This window comes from Protomyctophum parallelum (genome assembly GCF_964188405.1).
Source record: "Protomyctophum parallelum genome assembly, chromosome: 10".
NCBI lineage: Eukaryota > Metazoa > Chordata > Actinopteri > Myctophiformes > Myctophidae > Protomyctophum > Protomyctophum parallelum.
In genome coordinates, this window is record NC_139704.1 from 37104970 (window position 1) to 37127278 (window position 22309).

Consider the following 22309-nt stretch of genomic DNA (forward strand, 5'->3'; position numbering starts at 1 on the left):
CGAAAGCCGTACAACAAAAATGTTGTGTAAACCATGTGAATTCCATTGGAAATGCATTGGGGCGGCCATGACACTTACCCTTTGTTTACATCTACCATGCAACATTGTTGTATGCTATAGGTGTGTGAGTGAGGCCTAAGTGAAATAGTTTCCTATCCTGCTTTTCATACACGATAAAAGACAACTGAATTCCATTCTGAGCAAAGAAAATAATTATAGTTTTCTCTCTCTGTCTGTCTGTCCATCCTTTATAGGTGTGTGCGTGGAGCGTGCGCAGAATGAGCAGCACATTCGTGACATTAGCAGAAGTCTTGGAGGCTCGGGGGGGACCTCTAGTGGAGGACGAGATCTGGTCCTTACTGCTGGGTACTGCAGAGACTCTGGTGGACGTCTCCTATAGGGGTAACTCATGTCATGTCCCAAACCCATGTTTACACCATCGTACCATAGAGCCAGGACACAATGTACTGTGTGTGGTTATGTTTCTACGGCGTCTTATAGAGCCAGGACACTCAGGCGTTGACACTAAGGGTTGCCCACCTGCCCCTGGCAGGTAAATAAAACCATTTGGAGTTTGCTTTCAGGTTGCCTGACAGACTGCTCGTCTGAGAGGGGACGCAACCGTCTATAAACACAACAAGAGATATCTGTCTAAACACGTAGCTGAACGTGGCCAGAGCGTTTTCTGGTCTGTGGAATGTTTGTTTACATCTATTGCTACACTTAAAACTATAAAATAACAAGTGTGGTTCATAGCTATGTAGGTGTGAAATTGAACAATAATTCAAATTTTACCTATCATTTGGACGATTGACTTTTCGGGCAAGTGGGCATGGCCTTTGGGAAAGTAGAACATGACCTGTTAGTGTACTTGCCTGATGGGCAATCCTCTGAGACCTTAGTGTCAACTGTCAACCCCTGGACACAATGCACTGTGTAGTTATGTATCTACAGCGTCTTATCATCGCTGCCGGGCAGAAACCTCTCCATGTTCTAACTTTTAGTTTTTTACCCCCTAAATCAACGCCCTACTTGATCATACCACATTTCTTTTTTTTCCCCCTTCAATATGCAACGTGTATGGAAGCATTGGAATGCTTCCATAGTTGTGAGCTTGCAAACTGATTTTGACCTTTTATTAACACATTTTGCTATACAGTAGGGCCCAATTTGAGAACCGCTGCAATACACTATTAAGGCTGTGCTCAAAAACAACATCAATACAGAAGTATTATCACTGTATTGTATTCCTTGCCGATATGCATATCGATACAAAGCTACAATATTGATACAGCGGGATAGGCTGTGTGTGATACAGCTTTGCAAAATAATGTGTTTGTGTGTGTGTGTGTATGTCTGAAAAATAAAAAAAGATAATATTTATTTTGCATTCATTAATAAGAACTCTGGGAGTACATACCTAATCTTTATTTTAATCCTAAAATATCTGTGGGCCTAAAGTGTAAGTGCTTCAATTTGGGCAATACGTAAATATTTTACTTTGCTCTTAAAGAAAATAATAAAGAAGAGTTCTCGTAGTAAATTCAGTAGGACAAGGTAAGGTCAAGGACAAGGACAAGGTTTGAAATCAACGCATATCGCGATGTGAATCGTATCGTGGCCTCTGTATAGTGGTGGCTATCGTATGGCGTAAGTTGCAGGCAATAGCCAACCCTTATACACTATGTAGTTATGAAGCTACAGGATCATATCTGCACACAAATAATATGATGGAATGATTTGATTGATTGGATTGAAATTTTTATTAGTCAGAAATGTAAACAGCACGTAGTACAGTCAGACATTAAGGCTAAAGGGATAATACAAACAAGTCCTGGGGACATCATCATCATCTCATACTATAATCTCATACTATAATTCAGTCAATGTCTGTCTGTCTGAATGGGTGTCAGAAACACCGCCGTAGCTCCTCACCGCCTGCACCAATCGCTCCCACTTTTCACACAGGCATTGACCATAATAATATGGAGGTCTTAACGAAGCCCTTTTTCCAATTTAACACATTTTAAATTAATAATGAATTTATTAGTGAATTAAAAATGCAAAAACGCACCCAGGGCGCAGTGCCCCCCTGGGGGGCAATATCTCACAACGGGTAAGGGCTAGTGTATTCAATTCATCAACACCACACGAGCATCCCCAATACACAATCTTGTCTCACAGAACGTGATGTTGAAACGTGAAATAATTAAATACTCCCTGTTTTGTTTGTTTGTTTGTTTGTTTATAGGTCACAACAGTATGTACAACATCATAAGCCCCGCCTCCCTGCTGCTGTCAGCCACTGGTACCTTAGCGTTTAAGAACTGTGCCCTATCCAACGACGTGTCCACCTTCACCGCTCCGGAGATGCTGCAGGGCCGTGCCAACTCAACCAAACCTGCCATAGAGAGGGTCAGTGCATACTAAACTATACTACACTAAACTAAAACAACACTACCAAACCTGCCATAGAGAGGGTCAGTGCATACTAAACTATACTACACTAAACTAAAACAACTCGACCAAACCTGCCATAGAGAGGGTCAGTGCATACTAAACTATACTATACTAAACTAAAACAACTCTACCAAACCTGCCATAGAGAGGGTCAGTGCATACTAAACTATACTATACTAAACTAAAACAACACTACCAAACCTGCCATAGAGAGGGTCAGTGCATACTAAACTATACTATACTATACTATACTATACTATACTATACTATACTATACTATACTATACTATACTAAACTAAAACAACTCTACCAAACCTGCCATAGAGAGGGTCAGTGCATACTAAACTATACTACACTAAACTAAAACAACACTACCAAACCTGCCATAGAGAGGGTCAGTGCATACTAAACTATACTATACTAAACTAAAACAACTCTACCAAACCTGCCATAGAGAGGGTCAGTGCATACTAAACTATACTATACTAAACTAAAACAACACTACCAAACCTGCCATAGAGAGGGTCAGTGCATACTAAACTATACTATACTATACTATACTATACTATACTATACTATACTATACTATACTATACTATACTATACTATACTATACTATACTAAAACAACTCAACCAAACCTGCCATAGAGAGGGTCAGTGCATACTAAACTATACTATACTAAACTAAAACAACTCTACCAAACCTGCCATAGAGAGGGTCAGTGCATACTAAACTATACTATACTATACTATACTATACTATACTATACTATACTATACTATACTATACTATACTATACTATACTATACTATACTATACTATACTAAAACAACTCAACCGAACCTGCCATAGAGAGGGTCAGTGCATACTAAACTAAACCCACCAACTCAGGACCCGTTTTTAGTAAGTAAATATGTTTTCTTTTGTCCATACAATTTGTTTTATTATAGCCTGATGTCAAAACATTATAAAAAAGATATAAAAATACTGTCATTAAAAAAAAAATCCATCCATAAAATAAATATAGTGGAAATAGCAGATCTATAATAGCAGATGTATTAAGCATTGCAACACATTGTGAGCTTGTAGATTTTATTCACTATAGGGCTTAAGTGGTTAATTTGTGATGTATTTGTGTATGTTTTTGGGGTCCCGGGGGGGAGACATCTCTACTGGGTCTCGAGCCTGGAAAGGTCTGGGAAACCACTGCACTAACAGTGTAAAACATAAAACAAACCCTTCTTGCTTTGTTGACATATTGTAGAAGCAACAACATAGACATACACACGCTGCTCGATGGACTCTGACTCACACATGTATCAAGAACAGACAAAGGCATATTACGACCAAACGTAACAGCATGGACGTAGTTGCAACGAGGCTGTTTCCAGTGTGCATTATTGCCAGTGTGTGTTTGCAGAGAGGAGAAGCACTGCAGACTGCAGGCTAGCCCATGTTTGAAATTCCCAGGAGGACGTTCTCAAGAGTTAAAAGGATGTACCTAAGAAGTGTAACAATGCCACCCGGTGGTTGAGTGAAGTAATTACTACCCTGCATGCTGCTGCAGTGTAAAGGGGGTTTAGTTGAGGTGTAGTCTCGCGTAGCCAGACAACTATTCCACTTCCACAATCTCCCGAATGCTATATGGAGTCTGGAACTGCACCTCCCCAAAGCTGAGTAATCTGTTTGTCATTTCCGTTCACAAAAATATATTTTAAATTAAAATATCTTCAGAGCTTATTTGATTTATTTCCATTTCTGCTAAGCAGCAAGCTATATATGCTTAGATGATTTCTATTTATATACTAGGATAAATTTGCGCAACTGTAAAGACCAAATGGAAGTTGGGAGGAGGATGCTCCACTTCGGCTTTATATTTGACTCATGATAAAGCTTCCGTTGCTCCAGACTGTGTGACGGAAACATTTAAAAAGTGCGAGAGGCAACAGTCTGGCATCACGAGACTAGTTGAGGGGCTGATAGGACAGTGGTGGGGAAAAGTACTCACTTTTGTTACTTAAGTAAAAGTATCAATACTGCAATGTGGAAATACTCTTAAAAAATAACTACCAAATGCACAAAGTACTCATTATGTAGAATGTCCCATTCCAAGCTTGTGAGCTTGTAGATTGGCTATTTTCAAATGGCCAAAATGTGTATAGGGCTGAAGTGGTTAATGCATGTTTTGTAATAATAATAAAAATGTACAAAGTAACTAGTAACTAAAGTTGTCAAATAATTGTAGTGGAGTAAAAGTACAATATTTGCCTCTGGAATGTAGTGGAGTAGAAGTAAAAGTACTGAAAATGCAACATACTCAAGTAAAGAACAAATACCTCTAAATTGTACGTATAGTAAATGTAATTAGTTACTTTCCACCACGGCTGATAGGGCAGTGGTTCTCATACTGTTTTGTGGAACCCCCCAAAGGACAGGGGTCCCACTTTGAGAACCACTCTGCTGAACTGTATTGTTAACCACTTGAGCGCTGTTTGTTTTTCCATCGTGAAGACTACAATTCTAGAGCCATGTGTCGTTGGCTCCCCCGCGATGTTGTCACCCTTGCAATGTTGCACTGCTATTTGTAGTGAGCAAGGTGTGAGTAATGAGTGTGATTGGATAATAGGGTGTAAATGCAGATGGGAAGTAGTAGTGGCATTTTGGTTGGTTTATTGTCTGTAACATTGCTGCCGCAGTGGTCAATGACTGTACTGTACTGTAGAGAGATTGCTGCCGCAATGGTCATACTGTACTGAAGTGGACAGACATGCATGGAGACATACATGCTGTGCATTGAAGTGTACTGTACTGTACAGTACTGTTCTACTCATACTGAACCAATGACCATACTGTACTGTGCGGTATCATACGGTACTGTGCTGTACCATACTGTACCGTACCAGACTGTACTGTACCATACTGTACTGTACTGTAATGTAATGTACCATACTGTACTGTAATGTACCATACTGTACTGTAACATGGTGTACTGTAGTGTAGCATACTGTACAATTTACAATTTAGGCATTTAGCAGACGCTCTTAATCCAGAGCGATTTACAAAGAACAAAAAGCATGGGAATACATCACAAAAAGCATTTATCATAAAACATGCAACATTGTGCAACACAGTGCAACATGCGTAAGCTAAGAAAGTAACAGTGGAATATCTATATTATGAGACTATACATATAAACTATATATATATATATATACTACTATGCTATACATATGTACTATGGCGTGCTATGACTATATACAATGCAATTATAGTGCTGTCTACATAACATGCTATAAGTCTGTATCAGATGCTATCTAAGTCTACAGAAATGCTATCTAAGGGGGTAGGGTAAGTGCTATGGGCCATGATGGAGTCTGAAAAGGTGGGTTTTCAGACTACGTCGGAAGATTGGGAGTGATGCTGCAGTTCTGACTGCAATGGGAAGTGCATTCCACAGTTTTGGAGCCAGAAGGGAGAAGAGTTTGGGACGTGTGGAGCGTTGTCCCGGCATTTTTAGTGATGGTACTTCCAGCTTCCCTGCGTTGGCTGATCTGAGTGCGCGGGAGGGTTTGTAGGGTTCAATCATACTTGCAAGATATGGGGGAGCCGGCCCAGGCCGTAGCGTAACGGTCTGGGCACCGGACTGGTAATCCAGTCGCAGTGTGCCGCTGGTTCGACTCCCGGACCCGACACGGCCTTTACTGCATGTCATCCCCCCATCTCTCTCCCGTTTCCTGTCAGCCTACTGTCTGTCCCTTCAAAAATCAATAAAAAGGCGTAAGCCGCAAAAAAATATCTTAAAAAAAAAAAAAAAGATATGGGGGAGCCATACCTTTGGTTGCTTTGAATGCCAGCATCAGAGTTTTGTATTCTGTGCGGGCAGCGACCGGGAGCCAGTGGAGGGAGCGGAGCAGGGGGGAGACATCTGAGAATTTTGGCTGGTTGAAGACCAAGCGAGCTGCGGCATTTTGGATCAGCTGGAGAGGCTTAAGTGCACATGCTGGTAGGCCAGTAAGGAGGGAGTTACAATAGTCGAGTTTTGACAAGACTGTTGTCTGGATTAGGAGCTGGGCTGATTCCTGGGTGAGGAACGGTCTAAATCGTCGTATGTTATAGAGTGTGAACCTACAGGATCGAGTGACTGCTGTGATGTGAGCTTTGAACGAGAGCTGACTGTCCAGGACAACACCGAGGTTCCTGGCTGTACTGTACTATACCGTACTGTAATGTAGCATACTGTACCGTACTATACTGTAGTGTAGCATACTGTACTGTGCCATACCGTACCGTACTGTAATGTACTGTAGCATACTGTACTGTACTGTACTGTACCATACTGTGCTGTACCATACTGTAAGTGTAATGTACCATACTGTACTGTGACATACTGTACTGTACTGTACTGTACTGTATAGGGCTGAGAATCTTTGGGTGTGACGACCATTCAGATATTTCCATGGTCATTTGCTGATAATAATTTTGATGGCATGTTATTAGACAGACGTATGCTAGGTTCATTATCTACCTGGTATCCTATATTTTATTATATGAATAGTAATAATTTGTTTGATAGTAGGCCTAATGACGCTATAGGTTCTCGGTTGACCAGTGATCCTAGTTTACTGAGGCACTACACTGTCTCTATGCATTTGATGTATGAGTTTACCTTGCTTAATGTAAGTCGCTCTGGATAAGAGCCTCTGCAAAATGCCTAAATTGTTGTCATTGTAAATGCTAGGCTTAAAGTGCTATGGGAAATGATTGAAACTGTGATGTCTCACACGCGTTTCCTCACTTTAAACTCAAATAAATGCATCCATGCATTACTTAGTAGTTCCTTAACAACTTAACGATTTAAACCCTATATACTTAATTGACCGAGGTCCCACAGGGTTCCCTACTCGGTCCCCTCCCTTTTTCCCTCTGCACCAAATCTCTTGTACAAGCTCAAAATAGCTGATCCACAAATGCATGCACAACCTCCTCGTACCTCCTTGAGAGCTTGTAGATCGTTTTCTTTTTAGGACCGGGTCAAATGTTTGCCCTAGAATAGGGACGTTAAACGGCTATGTTTGTATTTTTTTCTTTTCTTTGAACGTCGTTGCTGTCGGGCAGAAACCCCTAATCTCCATGTTTAAACTTTTTGTGTTTTTTCGGAAAATGAATGTCCTACTTGATCATACTAGAAGAAGAAGAATTAGAAGAAGAAGAAGAAGAAGAAGGTCAGGAGTGGCTTATTGTCGGTTTCAGCCGGTAACACGGCGTAACAATGCGCTAGACCCCTGGGAGATGGAATGCTGAGGTGGAGCGCCACACCTACCATCAGCTCCCAGTACTTCCCGCACGACTTGCCGCACCCAAACCGTGCTACTCATACGCTGAGTTGGCGGTGACCGTGATCGAACCCATGAATTCGCGATCCAAAGGCGAGAGCTCTACCGACTGACTGAGCCACCCGGACACAAACTAGATCATCCTAGAGCGTCACACGAAAGCCTCAAAAGTAGCGGATCGAAACGCAGAGAGAAGCGACACGTTTTCATAAGTTAATAAGTTAAAACATAAGATCAAGGTTCACTTTATTTGTCATTTCACATGTTTGCACACATCAATCGAAAATCGTACTCAGGACCAGCAGTATATAAAACCTATCAATAAAAGAAGAATAAGCATAACATCCTAAAGTGCAGTGCATTAAAACTGAGCATCATGTTACGAAATATAAAAAACAGCTAAAGTGCATTTTATTCGACTTAATTAACCCTGTAACACCCAGCGTTGCAATACTACAACATATTTCACCTAAATGTCATCATTGATGTTCATTGCAATACCATTGCAATGCCATTGGTCATGATATTTGCATATAAATACCCCCCCCACAGAGGCTGAAATTCACACAAATAAAAAATCTCTGGACTTTTGAACCTATGACCTTTGACCTTTTAAGTTTTAGTAGTAAAAAGTAGTAGTAAGGTTCAAATCGTTTTTTTGCAAGTAGAAATTAATCCGGTTTTTACAGGATTAATGTAATTATGTAATGTTTTCATTGTTTTGTCTGCGTGTGCCATCTCTTCAGATGCTAGTGTATTCACTGGGGATGACTCTCTACTGGTCGGTTGACTACCACCTACCTCAGAACCAGGTAGGTGCTGCGCATGCACGTGCACACACACACGCGCACACACACACACACACACACACACACTAGGGCTGCAACTATTGATTTTCTAAGCAAAATGACTATGCATTACTTTTGGGATAATCAAATCTTGAAGCATGTTTTAGGTTTATGTTTTATAGTAAAAAAAATATATATATATATCAAAAATCACACCCGTGTGAAGTGAGGGGAGCTAATATATTAAAGTGTAACTCATGTTGATTAGGTGATGTAAAACAAACGGTGACAAAACATGCCATCCAATATAGCGCCGTCCATGGCAGCTGTGGTAACTGCGCTGCATTCTGTAACTGTACTACCAAAACAAATTCCTAACATGCATGCATGGCAAATAAAGGCTTCTGATTCTGATTCTTCTGAACTAGCATTAAATTATCTTTATTGTTAATGGCATTTAATGTTTGTGTTAGGGACAAGATGATGTAAATTTTCCCTTCGTTGTCAATGGCATTTTTAAAACAAATATTGAACTAAAAAAGAATCACACCCGTGTGAAGTGAGGGGCGCTAATATTTAAAGTCTAACTCATCAAGGTTCAAGGTTCTTTATTATTTTCTCCCAGGGAAGAAATGTGTCCAAAGGGCCCGCATGCAAGCGTAGCCCTTATGTCCATGTCGCCGCAGTGCAGCGCCAATACATCTTTCTTGCAACATCAAAGAAAATGAAAAGAGAGGTGGGGGAGAGGGGGGGATAGAGGGGGGGGGGGGGGGGGGGGTGGTTAAGAAGACATCACATCACATTTCAAGTAAGATTGATAATACTTGGCTGTGCAGGCACGTTTCTGAGTGGGGGTGGCCAGGGGGGTGGGGGCTTGGGCCAGGCACAAAACTCATGTTGATATGGTGATGTAATGGTGATGTAAAACAAAGGGTGCAAACACACACATAAAACGCCATTTACAATAAAGAGACAATTGACCTAAATGACTTATTATGACGTACATTTTCCCTTCATGCGTCAAATATTGAACTAAAGACAAACATTAAACCTGTGTATAGGCGCCCCTAAAACAAATCGACACCAAAACAATTATATAGATTTCTTTGTAATTATCAACTAAAGCGTGCAATGTGATGAATGAAAATAATGAATGTACAAGTTCACGATGCATTGTGAGATTGGCTATTTTCACTATCTTTCTAAATGATAGATAAATAACTTTATTTCTCCTCAAAATCTTGGATTATTCTCAGATTTCTTTCCACAATCAATTACATCGATTCGTATAGAGATCAACTGTATTTGCTTGTCACGGCCATTGTCAACGACACCACCGCCACCACCTTTGACCTTTGACCCCCCCCCCCGCTCTTAATTAAAGCCAGTGCAGCTGAGTGACCACTTGAACAGCCTGCTGCTGAGCATGTGTGAAGACCAGGCCCACCGCCGGGTCAGCCTGGGCAACCTCCTGGAGGCGTGCGAGTCGCAGCACAAGGCCTCGCTCCTGCCGTCCCCGACCAAAGTCATCAGGCAACTGGTGGAGGAAGTCTTCCATGAGTCTGTGAGTCTGTCTGTCTGTCCGTCCATCTAACCGTCCGTCCGTCCGTCTGTGTAGTCTGCATGTATAGCCTACTTCTGTGGTTCTCAACCTTTTCAGGCCGTGACGCCCTCAAAATAATCCTATTTGAACTAGGGACATTTTAGTTTGACTCTGTTCCACAGATAAATATTGTGAAAATAGCAGATCTACAAGCTCTACAAGAACTCAACGCGTGAGGGGTTGTGAGCTTGTAGATCGGCTGTTTTCACACCCCCCCCCCCCTTTCTTATATTATTTGACAATTTGGTCAGTGTTTGTCCATTTGTTGATTACGTTTGATGCAGAAATACTTTTTGCAATTATTTGTCTTTTAGGTATTAAAGCGGTCTTAAAAGTCCCTTAAATTATGACTCTAGTGTCGTCCTCGTCTCCCCCCCCCACCCCCCGGGTCCTGACCCACAGGTTGAGAACCACTGGCCTACTTCACCTTCACCAAATACAGCAGATGTTTTCAGCCTCGTCAGTGAGTCTGCCGATCAGCAAGCTTAAATACGACAAACGTGTCGCACTGAGACGTGTTGCCAGCTTCGCGATCGGCTGTTTTCTGCTAAAGCTTTCCTCACAGTATAGAACACAGACAAGACACCAGTAGGACCTATAGAGCCCTGAGGTGGACGCCGGTTGACCATAATGGGGTTAAAGTTGGTTTGGTATTTCTTTCATTCGCTCAGCGATAGCATCAAGAACAAGACTGATGTAGAAGGAAGCGCTTTGCCATCGGACGGACCAATTATTAGTTGAAAACACTGCTGTTTTCAACTCACTCATTTCACACTCATTCCAACATGGAATCCTCCTCATAATGGGTGTTGATGAAGCACTTGTGTGATATGTGAGCTTGTAGATCTGCTATTTTAGCCAAGCGTCACTCGTACGAATTGAGCATTATCTCCAGGCCTTTTTTTATGCCCAGCTTTCTGTCTGTCTGTTTGTCTGCATGTCTTTCTGTCCTGTCTGTATTATGCCCTATTTGTATGCCCTACTTCTTTTTTTCTTTTGCCTCTTTTTAACGTGTCTGTTTAAAAAAAAATGTGACAAGCACAACAACAAGTTGTGGAGAATGGTATGTAGACTTGCTCCCTTGTATGCCAAGTATATATCATGGAAGGGACATGTTCTGGCGATTCATGTCTATGGTGGTGTTAGGGGGCGTGGCTATCGTTCCGGTTCAGTCTCTATCCTTTTAATACTCTAGTCTATGGGTTAGCCGCATTGACAACGACGTCATCTGCTTTGTTACTATTTTGATTGTTTGGTGTGAACCAATCGCCAAAGACACGTCCATTGCAGAAACGGCTGCCGTGGGGATGGCTTTCAGTCTAGATAATGAAGTAAAACAAAATGAAAATTCAGGCTGTGTCGGCCGAAAGTGACAATGAAACTGATTGAGACTTTCTTCCTGTTAGATGGAAGCCGGCTCTCTTCCAGACAACAACAATGTTCATCTGAGTGGCAGGAGCCAGATGATCAGAGAGAGACTACATGGACACGGTAAGAGCTCACATGGCATGTTTACATTCAACACAGCTATCGTGCATTTCCCGTCAGTGTGTTGGTTGGTCGGGCAACGTGACATCACATGACATCATCAGGGATGGAGCATGTGACGTCGCGTGACGATTGCGCAATCGTCATTGTGTATTGGCTGCCATGCTTGCCTCTCGCCGCAATGACCATTCTGCAGTTGTTCTCTTAACTCAATCAGGCTGTCAAGACAAGCTAAGACACAACAAATCATCGTTTGCTGGCTGTAGTAGGTGTGAAAACAGCAGATGCCCGCGGAGCTCTCTCTGACTGCTTGAAATTATCAAGTGCTGCTGTGACTGGCTGACCAGGGATCAGATTAGGATACTGCAGCGCAGTTTATCAGTTAAAGTGAAAGCCGAGAGTATACGCGCATCAAACCTCCGTGGACTCAACGGTGTGAGTCATCGTGGATTACTTTACTTATTCAAACATTCAATTTAATGTCATTGACCTAGACCACTGGGTACTTGGTGCGTCTTGGAAAGTCTGGTGACGCGAGGTTGATTAGGTGCGTCTTCTCTTGAACCTAGGATGACGCGCTCTAGCGTGCACGCACATGCACCATTCCGTTCCGTCCCTGCGCACACACGTCAAATAATTACTGGTACCACGGCGTGGTACTGCATTCTACGAGCATGACACCACTGGGTGAGGACGGTTCTCGAGTTACATGCATTACAGCCGTACACACACAGACAGACAGACAGACAGACAGACAGACAGACAGACAGACAGACAGACAGACAGACAGACAGGCAGACAGGCAGACAGGCAGACAGACAGACAGACAGACAGACAGAGACATTTATAGATAGATAGAAAAAACACCAACAGTTAGAATATGAACATAAGAGCAACATTATCCCCACCGGCATAAGATAACCCTGAATTTAACGATTTAACGAAATGATATCAAACTTAAATGAATGTCCCCTACTTCATCATACAAGAGATTTGAGATTTCTGCCCGACAATATAATAACATCATTATTTTTGTGGCTTTCGCCTTTATTTTATATATTTTTTGGAGGGACAGACAGTAGGCTGACAGGAAATGGGGAGAGAGATGGGGGGGAAGACATGCAGTAAAGGCCGTCGGGATCGGGAGTCGAACCCGCAGCACACTGCCAGACTGGATTACCAGCCAAGGTGCCTGGACCACTGAGCCATGGCCCAGGCCAGAAAGGCCCTTTCTGTGTCGCCTTTGCATGTTCTCCCCATGTCCCCTATAGGGAAGGTACCCTCACAAAAAAACATGCAGTGATCCTGGTCTCTATACTACCCCACGGTCAGCCTAATGGAGGGGAATGGAATAACGTCTTCCTTCCACTCGCTACGTCCTACCGGGGAAAACTCCCCCTCCTGTTAGGTGATGAGAAGCGGCCTGCTCACTCTTCATGCACTGAAGGAAGCATGAGCTCTGTTCGGGGCTCTCCCAAGGTTGGCAGAGTGAGTGTAGCGCCCCAGCTTACAGCTTAGGGCGGCATTGGCACTGGGTGAAAATGGGATCATACTAATATAATAATAATTATAATGATAACAGTGGATGTCATGAGGGGGAAAAATACATAAGATAAGATGAAACATTTAGTTAAAGTACCGGCCAGGGCAGTGTGGGTATGATAGAATCTCTTTAGCAGCAATAGGGAATGTGCCGAATAAGGACGGTGGAGGATCGTTAGAAACGATTTGCACAGAAGGCAGAAGGCGTACGAATCAATTTCACTTTTCTATTCTACTTGTCTGCCTACATTTGTGCAAGTAACATTTTGAGCAGCTCCTATACAGATTCTATACAGATTGAGTGCAGTTGCTTGTTTGTTTGTTTTTTTTTGCCACATTTTCTGACCTCGAAGAGTGTGTCAACCCCCAATAGTTCAAACCATTGTTTCTTCTTGTCTGGAGGCACAGGTTACTAGCACAGGTTACTAGGATTATAAGGTCCCGATGCAAGGCAGGCCAGGATTAGACTCCTCTGAGAGCCAGTAGAAAACAAAAAGGCTTTCTCAGTGGTGGAAAGTACTTAAGTACATTTACTTAAGTACTGTACTTAAGTACAATTTTAAAGATTTTCTTTTAGGAAAACATACATTAACCACCTCAGCCCTACTATATACATTTCGGCCATTTGAAAATAGCCGATTGATCGTTTGCATTTCCATAAGAGAAATGGAAGAAGACGGGGGACGGGGGGACGACGACGACAACAAATTATCTACATATTTACATATGTAAATACATATATGTAGATTGTTACCGTTACTTGTTACTTGTTGTTACTGTACTGTATATCTATTCAGTGTGTTTCAGAGGTGAGTCATAATGGTGCGTATGGAGCATATAGCGATATATACTGTACATGTACATGATATGTTATGGATATTAGTTAAGGTGCGAGAAAAAACAAGAAAGCAGTTCCTCAAGGAACCACCATCATGCCGTTCATGAACCTGGTGGTGTTGCCCTTGATACTGTGGTGGCAAGGAGGCCGGGGGAAAGTCTCAAACTGCACAGGAAACACGCATCAAACATTTAGGGTAGTGGTTCTTTTTTTTTTTTTTTGCATGCATGCATGCATTGTGCCACAGACCCAGAACTCTAGGAACCAAATGGACTATCACCTTCCAACATCCGAAACAAACTTCTTATGACCATAAGAACACCTTCATGCTCCATAATACTGCCAACTGAACTGCTCAATAATCTGATGGAATTAATCACAGCTGTGTAGCACTAGCTTTGTCTCAAGCCACTGGAGCAGGTTCGTGTACAATCAAGCGTGGTTATTCTTATACCTGGATATCGGGACCTTTGGACATTTGTCACGGAGGACGTATAATATGGATGGGTTGCTATTTATTTGCGACGGCTTATGTCTATGCATGGTCACTAGAGGGGGACAGAGAGGAGTTTGTGAGACGTCCTCAGCTAAAGTCTTCTGTCCGTTTGACAGGAAAGAGAGGGCCATTGTCCGAGTTCAGCGAGGGATGCGGGAGCGCAGCTGAAGGGAGAAGATACTCCACAGACTCTGACTCAAAGTCAGGTAAGCAGGCGGTCCTCCATAATTGTTTGAGTAATTTCTGTTCGGCTATACATAAAATTCACCATCGTTTAACAATTTCTTTCAACCACCTTCTCATAAAAGGCTCTATTTGTGTGCTGTATTTCTGCAGTCTTTTCTATTCTTGTTCGTACAGTTGTAGAGGCTTGGGTATTTCTGTGTTTGTTTCTTGCAGGGAGTTTACCTCAGAGACCTTGGAGACAAAGAACAAGGAGCTCTACCTCAGCTTTATACTCGACTGCTTCAGACAGGTAAGTGTGCTGTACGTGTACGGTGTGTGTGCGTGCGTGCATGGGTATGTGGGTGTGTGCGAGTGCATGCGTGCACGTGCCACAATATCGTCTCTGTCAGGTGGAAACATCATATGTCCAAAACTGTAGTGTTACTTCATTCAAAAACATAAACACAAAAATTGCTTTTCTGTTACTGCAATTCACCATGATTTCTTTGTTATTGCTGTTATCATTGCTCCTGCTGCTGCTGCTATGTTGTGGAAACAAAACCAAAAGAATGTTCCTCTCGTGTGCTCGTACTATAGAAGATGTAACAATACAAATCTGGACTCACTCGCACACACACACACCATTCGTAACGCCATCCATCAGACCCGTGTAAATGCTATTCGTAGCCACATAATCTGGTGCTAGGAGGTTGCTCTCAATGCTCTGCATCATTGATGTACACTTCACAGTTTGCTGAGCCAGTACATCTTCAGTGGTGTCTGTGTGTGTGTGTGTGTGTGTGTGTGTGTGTGTGTGTGGCTGTGCATGCGCACTTACGTGCATGTGTGTGAGCGAGAGAGAGAGAGAGAGAGAGAGAGAGCGAGAGAGAGAGAGAGAGTGCGTTGCGTTTGTCAAGTCAGGATCTGAGAGGAAGTGACGCTGCCTAATAAATCAGTGGTTCTCAAAGTGGGGTCCGGGGACCCCCAGCGGTCCTTTGAGGGGGCCCAGGGGGTCCACAGCAAAAATGGGGAACAGTTTAATTTAACTAATATTCCTCTGTATAGAAGTTATAATTTGCTCAATAAGAGAATATACTTCATACTGTATATGAAAAGCATACTGTTTCACTCTCTCCACTGTTACCTCTGCACCGCATTACGCAGCTGTGTACTAAATCTAATCCAACAACGCAAATTGTCTCAAATAGGTCGTCTGTGGCCCAAACACTGCATCAATTTAAGAGGTCTGTCATGACGTACATAGAACATAAATGTTTGAGAACAGCGGCGCCGGTCTAAATGATCAATATCGTACCACTGATGACCTCACGCCAGCTCTCTCTCTCTCTCTCTCTCCTCGGTGACGTCCAGACTCCCTCGTGACCTGCGGTCACACAGGGACAGCACCTGCAGCAGCTGGGTGGGCCGGAGCCCCCACCACCACGACATGTCCCCCAAGGCCAGCGGACGCTCCCAGAGTCCCTCCATCACCTTCAGCGAGTCCTCGCTCAGCCTGAGCCAGAGGAAAGCCAAGGTAAGAGTAACTAAGTGCATTCACTCAAGTACTTTACTTGAGTACAATTTTGAGATATTTGTGTACTTCACATTTTTGTACTTTTACTTCTACTTCACTACATTTCAGAGGCAAATATTGTACTTTTACTCCACTACAATTATCTGAAAACTTTAGTTTGCAGATTTCGATTAGTATTGCAAAACATACATTAACCACTTCAAGCCTATACACGTTTCGGCCATTTGAGAATAGCCGATCTACAAGCTCACAATGCGTCGCGATGGAAGAGTGGTGTAAAGTACATTTACTCAAGTACTTTACTTGAGTACAATTTTGAGGTACTTTTACTTTACTGGAGTATTTCCAATTTTGAGTACTTTTTACTTCCACTCTACTATACATCTCAGAGGCAAATGTTGTACTTTTTCGCCACTACAATTATTTGAAAACTTTAAACTGGAATCTCTGTCGTTGGTTCTCAGGCGTTGGGTCCCGAGTTCATCAGGATGTCGGAAGAACCGCCCGTCATTCTGGAGCTCCCAGGATCGCTTGTGGTAAAATGTGTTAAATTACCTTTTCCATGGAAAACGAGTTCAAAGGTTCTGTATTCATAGTGTGAATACATCCAGTTATTACACTGATCCAGGGGCGCAGTCCGAGGAAAGAGCAAAAGAAAAACATAGGAGAACAAATACTTGGGCAACAAGAAACGCTGTCAGTGAATACGTTTACATGAGGTCTGAAACCTTATTTCCGAATAGAAGTTAAATCCTATTAAACGTTGTCATGTAAACACCTACAAAAACTTCAATCCGAATGAAAATGCTCAATGCCATTTAAAAACCATTCCGATGTCACACACATGCACAGTCCCAAGAATACACTATTATCGCTATTATGTCCATCCTATCCACTTAAACGTTTATAGGCTATATAACTTGTCTATTCCAATAAGTTGCAACTAAAACGTCAAGAAACATAACGGCTTTGCAGTTTAATTGCATTGATGAGCAGCTGCAATCAATCTAGTATTAAACACCCAATGTATTCTCTGGCGTCCGGAATATAATGCCATGCCATGATGATGCGGCGATGGTGTATCGTGCAGATAAGTTATACATTATGCTTTATGCGACGTACAAGACCACAGATGGGACACGTTGTCAGCCTGTAGATCAGCTCTTACTTACACAATGTACGTGCATTGTGCAAAGACGAAGCACAAATAAATCCAATAATCTTGTGAGGCGCGCAAAAATAACGAGCAACCCTTGATACAATAATAATCAGCGTCTTGCGTGCCCTGGCCGTGCTGTAGATAATAAAGTACAAAACGTGGGGACGCGCAGCAGGTGAAAACGGTAAAGACGGTAAACATATATGCCCGCCCCTATCCAACCAGCAGCCCCAAAGCTGCTGCGGAATGAAATTATGGGATTTCAAAGTATGGTCTTTCGTCTGTAATGTTTGTATTGTTGAGACATAGGCTACTTTTTTTTTTTTTAACAATATATTTATTGCATTTTTCTTTTTTGACAAACGGACAATACAACAAAACAATACATAATACAGACAATACAATTACTTAAAATGAAAACCAAACAAAAAACCAAACAAAAACATACAATACTATATTATATAAATACAGTATAATAAAATAAGGGCACTTAGAATGGTAACAACAACAAGAGTCATTATGGCCACAAGACCAAACAGCTGCAGAGAATACAATTAGACATTTTCAGTTTCCACCATTAAATAAGATAAATCATTAACCGTAATATATTGGATAAACCGTCCCCATATCTTATCAAACATCTTCTTTTTATTCTTCAAAGTATAAGTGATTCTTTCCAGAGGAAGACACAATGATAACTCGAGACATAGGCTACTGAATGAACTGCCTATATTTTATGTGTCCAACAGATGCCGTAGTTTCACGTGAAATAACATGTGTCATGGCTTATAATATCACACCGACCACCGTCCATGTAAACACTCATTCGGAATGACCATTTCCCATGTAAACTCGCAGCAAAAAACACACTTCTGCAGTATTTTATTCTGAAGTATTTATTCGGAATGATCAGCCGGCATGTAACTGCGGCCACTCAGTCACAACAGGAGGGAGTAGAAGGAAAGGCAAAGCATGGACATTGTATTCGTATAGCACATTTCAACGACAAGGCAATTCAATGTACTTTACACAGAACATCAAGCAAAGGAAACACAATTATGCAATGACATTAGGATGCAAAAAAACAAAAGGAGAAAAAGAAAAAGAAAAGTAACTCAATCAAAGGCAGCGGCAAACAGAAAGGTTATTTAGTTATGTTTTAAAAGTAATACGTGGAAATGAGTGGTAGCAGCAGACCTGCAGTTTTCTAGGGAGTTTCTTCCAGATATGTGGCACATAATAAAAACTAAATGCTGCTTCCCCACTAAAGAAACTAACCAAACACACACACAACCCACAGAACTACAAGTGAAGCTAAGATTTCTCTACAGTGAAAAGGTGGGTCTTTTAGCATGCTTTTAAGTCCCTATAGGGTTGTGGGCAGGTTTGATGCTCAAGGCTAACTACTATGGGCAACTGGGTTGAGTTGAGTCAGACTTGATTAATTCAATGTCCAGTGTGCTTGTAATCTCTTGTCAATGTCAATCCATTTATTAAACATACAAACCAAAAAAATATATATACGAAAACTCTTTAAACTAAATGACACTATATACCGACCTGCACAGCACATGAAAAACTGTGTGGCTTTTCCCCATTGCGCACCTGGCCACAATCACCCACTGCCAGGTATATATGAGTAACCACACCCCCTGTGGTGGTCTCCATGCTGAGTAATAATGCCACACCTCTGCACCACGAGCTACTGTACATATTATCCATAACTTCGGTGCCAACACAGCAAAGGAACTGTCCTTACGGGGGGGCTACACTGGGGACGGACCGGAACCGTACGCAGCTACAGTAGGTGGCTGCACCGACAATTCTTCGGTCCCGCGGGGAGTTCCGTATTTACAGTATTTTTGTCCTCTGAAGGTGAGCTGCGGAACCCTCGCAGACACGCAAAACAAGATGGAGCACAAAAAAAAGGAAAAATGCACAGAGCTTATACGCACAACCTGCACACCGCAGTCGGGTTCCATTGATTATAGTACGTAGTGTGTACTAGCCCAGCCCTTACTGGTGGCAGACGGTTGACTGTCTGTGGACTGCAATGTGCGGCTGTCTCTGGGTGTGTCCACAGTCCAAGAAGGGGCGTTCGGGCGCCGCTCAGCGGGAAATCAATGTCATGCTGCTCACCGGACAGACGGTGGTGGTGCGCTGTGACATCACCTCCCGGGGGCGGGACGTCTTCGACATGGTGGTCGCCCACGCCAACCTGGTGGAGCACTTCTACTTTGGCCTTGCCTTTCTAGACGGTAGGAGATACTCTGTACTGTACTGTACTTTGCTGCTTTGGTTTGTTTCATAGCCTTTCTAGATGGTAGGAGCATATACTGTACTTTACTGTATGCTGCTTTTGGGTTGATTTATAGTCTTTCTTATTGCATTTTTGGTTATATCTTCTCCATTTGATCATTTTATTTACCCACCTCCAAACCTGTTTTCCATAAAGGGCAAGCACTGAAAGTGGTATTTTTGGCATGCCACTCTAGCCTGACACTCAGTGTGACTTCTCATTTCGTTTCACTTCATTATTCAGACTGAAAGCCCTCCCCACGGCAGCAGTTTATGGGATGGGCGTTGTCAAAGCGGCTTTGGCGATTGGTTCATACCAAGCAAATCAGAATAGTAGGAAAGCAGATGATGTTGTTGTCAATCACGTGGCTATATGGCTAACCCGGTTGCTAACCAACACAGCCAACGAGCGCTACTAGCATGTAAACAAAAACTATGTCGGAGGATGATGTTTATAAAACATAAAATCGTTTCTGTAAAGAAACTATTTATCATAGGTCGATTTAATAGCCATATTGATACGGTCGCGAGTTACCTGCAGTGGGGGGGGGCAGCCATGTTTGTTGTTTGACGCTGTTGAGTGACGGGGCTGATGGTCAATCAGCTGCTGCGATCAGATTTTCGATCGAGACAGACGCAGCCGTAGGGAGCGTCACCAAACCTGAATCACCAGAACATATATTTGTAATGGTAGCGATTCAGGGCTGAAGCCAGGCTAATGCCACTCTACCAAGATGCCAAATACCACTTTTGGAGCTTGCCCTCCCTCCTGTTTTGTGCTTGTCATCGTATGCACATTATACGCACAGGTGTTTTAAAACTTTATACTTTCATACGTGCGTGCGTGCGTGCGCGTGTGTGCACGAGGGTTTTAATGACCCCTCCTTCCTATAATGCCACCCACTGCAGCGGCCTTTTTAAAAGTCTTGCTTTTGACTGAAATGTGTTCTGTGGTGTCATTTCACAGATGATGAATATTTCTTTTTGGACCATGAGACCAAAATCTCCAAAGTGGCTCCTGACAGTTGGAAAAAAGAGCACATGTCCCCGTTTATGCTGTTTCTACGAGTCAAATTCTTTGTCGATGACATTTCCTTAATTTTGTAAGTGGTGACAGTTATTTTTTGTTTAGTTTTTTAGTTTTCATAATAATAAAAACGTTCAACCTGCCGCCCCTATTTTAAGCTTGCCATTACAAGGGAAATCTTCTGAAATGAAAAGAAATGAGCAAAAATAGCAGCTCCACAAGCTCACAGTGGCTATTGTCGCTACCTTTGCCCGACAGCTACCATAATGATGATAATGATAATGACCATGAAAGGGCATTCATTAATTTAGACAAAAGAAGATAAAACATGACTAAATGTAACTTTCTGTCTCCCAGACACAGACTGACTCGCCACCAGTATTACTTACAGCTACGCAGGGATATCATAGAGGACAGAATTCAATGCAATGACGAGACGGGTCTGTTCATGGGCGCACTCGCACTGCAAGCCGAGTTTGGGGATTACATGCCTGAGGTACTTATTAGTATACTGATTATTACATACAGCCTTAATACAAAAATTGTATTTATTTATTTGTGTATTTATGTATTTATTTGTTTGTTATTAATTAGAGGTGACATTTATTAGAGGTTTATTGTTTAGAGGTGAAGAAATGAGTGCAAGTATAGGTTTGAGTGGGTGGAGAAAAGTGCCAGGTGTGATGTGTGATAGGATCAGCGAGAATGAAAGGGAAGGTGTACAGTACAAGACGGTGGTGAGACCAGCTATGTTGTATGTTTTAGAGACAGTCGCACTGAGGAAAAGACAGGAAGCAGAGCTGGAGGTAGCAGAGACTTAAATGTCAGATGTTTTGGAGATAAAGGCCAGAGAGGCCAAACAGAGATGGTTTGGACACGTACATAGGAGGGATATAGTGAGTATATCGGTAGAAGGATGTTGAGGTTGGAACTGCCAAGCAGGAGGCCTATAGAGGAAGACTGGATGTAGTGAAAGAGGACATGACGTTAGTTAGGTGTGAGAGACGAGGAGGCAGAGGACAATGAAGCTGAAATGTTCAAAAGCCATAGTTTCAAAAATTAAAGGCTATATTTGTGTTCCTGTGCGTAGCTGTACGGTAAGAACTACTACCAGGCGGAGCATTACGTGTCCCGGAGGATGCTGGAGAGGATGGCCATCCCCAACCTGAAGGACGAACTGCCAAGACTACACGCCTGTCACGCCCAGATGCTTCCTGAGGAGGCCGAGCTAGAGTTCCTAAAGGTAGCCGGCGCACACACGCACGCACGCACGCACGCACACACGCACACACACACACACACACACACACACACACACACACACGCACCCTCACACACACACACACACACACACACACACACACACACAGCCACATAATGTTGCTGTCGGGCAGAAACCTCTTATGTCCATAACTTTTTGTGTTTTATTTATTGTAAATTCACACCCTTACTTGATCATACTACACTAAAGCATCACAAATAGCAGATCTGCACGCTCGAAGCGCGGCGCGAATTTGAATCCTTTCAAATTAACAGTTTTTGACACGCGGGTCTTTCCACCCCACGTAGACAATA

General features: G+C 42.5%; 1 protein-coding gene across 1 annotated transcript in view; it reads left to right on the top strand.

Moving 5' to 3' along the window:
• Nucleotides 1-278: 278 nt before the first annotated feature.
• ptpn20 (protein tyrosine phosphatase non-receptor type 20) overlaps nt 279-22309 on the top strand; it is a gene marked incomplete at both ends in the record, with an annotated part of 69246 nt that continues 47215 nt past the window's right edge. Inside the window, 13 exons of the mRNA XM_083775021.1 lie at nt 279-402; nt 2252-2415; nt 8543-8608; nt 9969-10148; nt 11594-11678; nt 14668-14757; nt 14951-15026; nt 16088-16250; nt 16715-16786; nt 19493-19667; nt 20675-20810; nt 21092-21230; nt 21825-21977. Of these exons, the coding sequence (XP_083631147.1) occupies nt 279-402; nt 2252-2415; nt 8543-8608; nt 9969-10148; nt 11594-11678; nt 14668-14757; nt 14951-15026; nt 16088-16250; nt 16715-16786; nt 19493-19667; nt 20675-20810; nt 21092-21230; nt 21825-21977 (1623 nt within the window). The remainder of the gene's footprint in view (nt 403-2251; nt 2416-8542; nt 8609-9968; nt 10149-11593; nt 11679-14667; nt 14758-14950; nt 15027-16087; nt 16251-16714; nt 16787-19492; nt 19668-20674; nt 20811-21091; nt 21231-21824; nt 21978-22309) is intronic.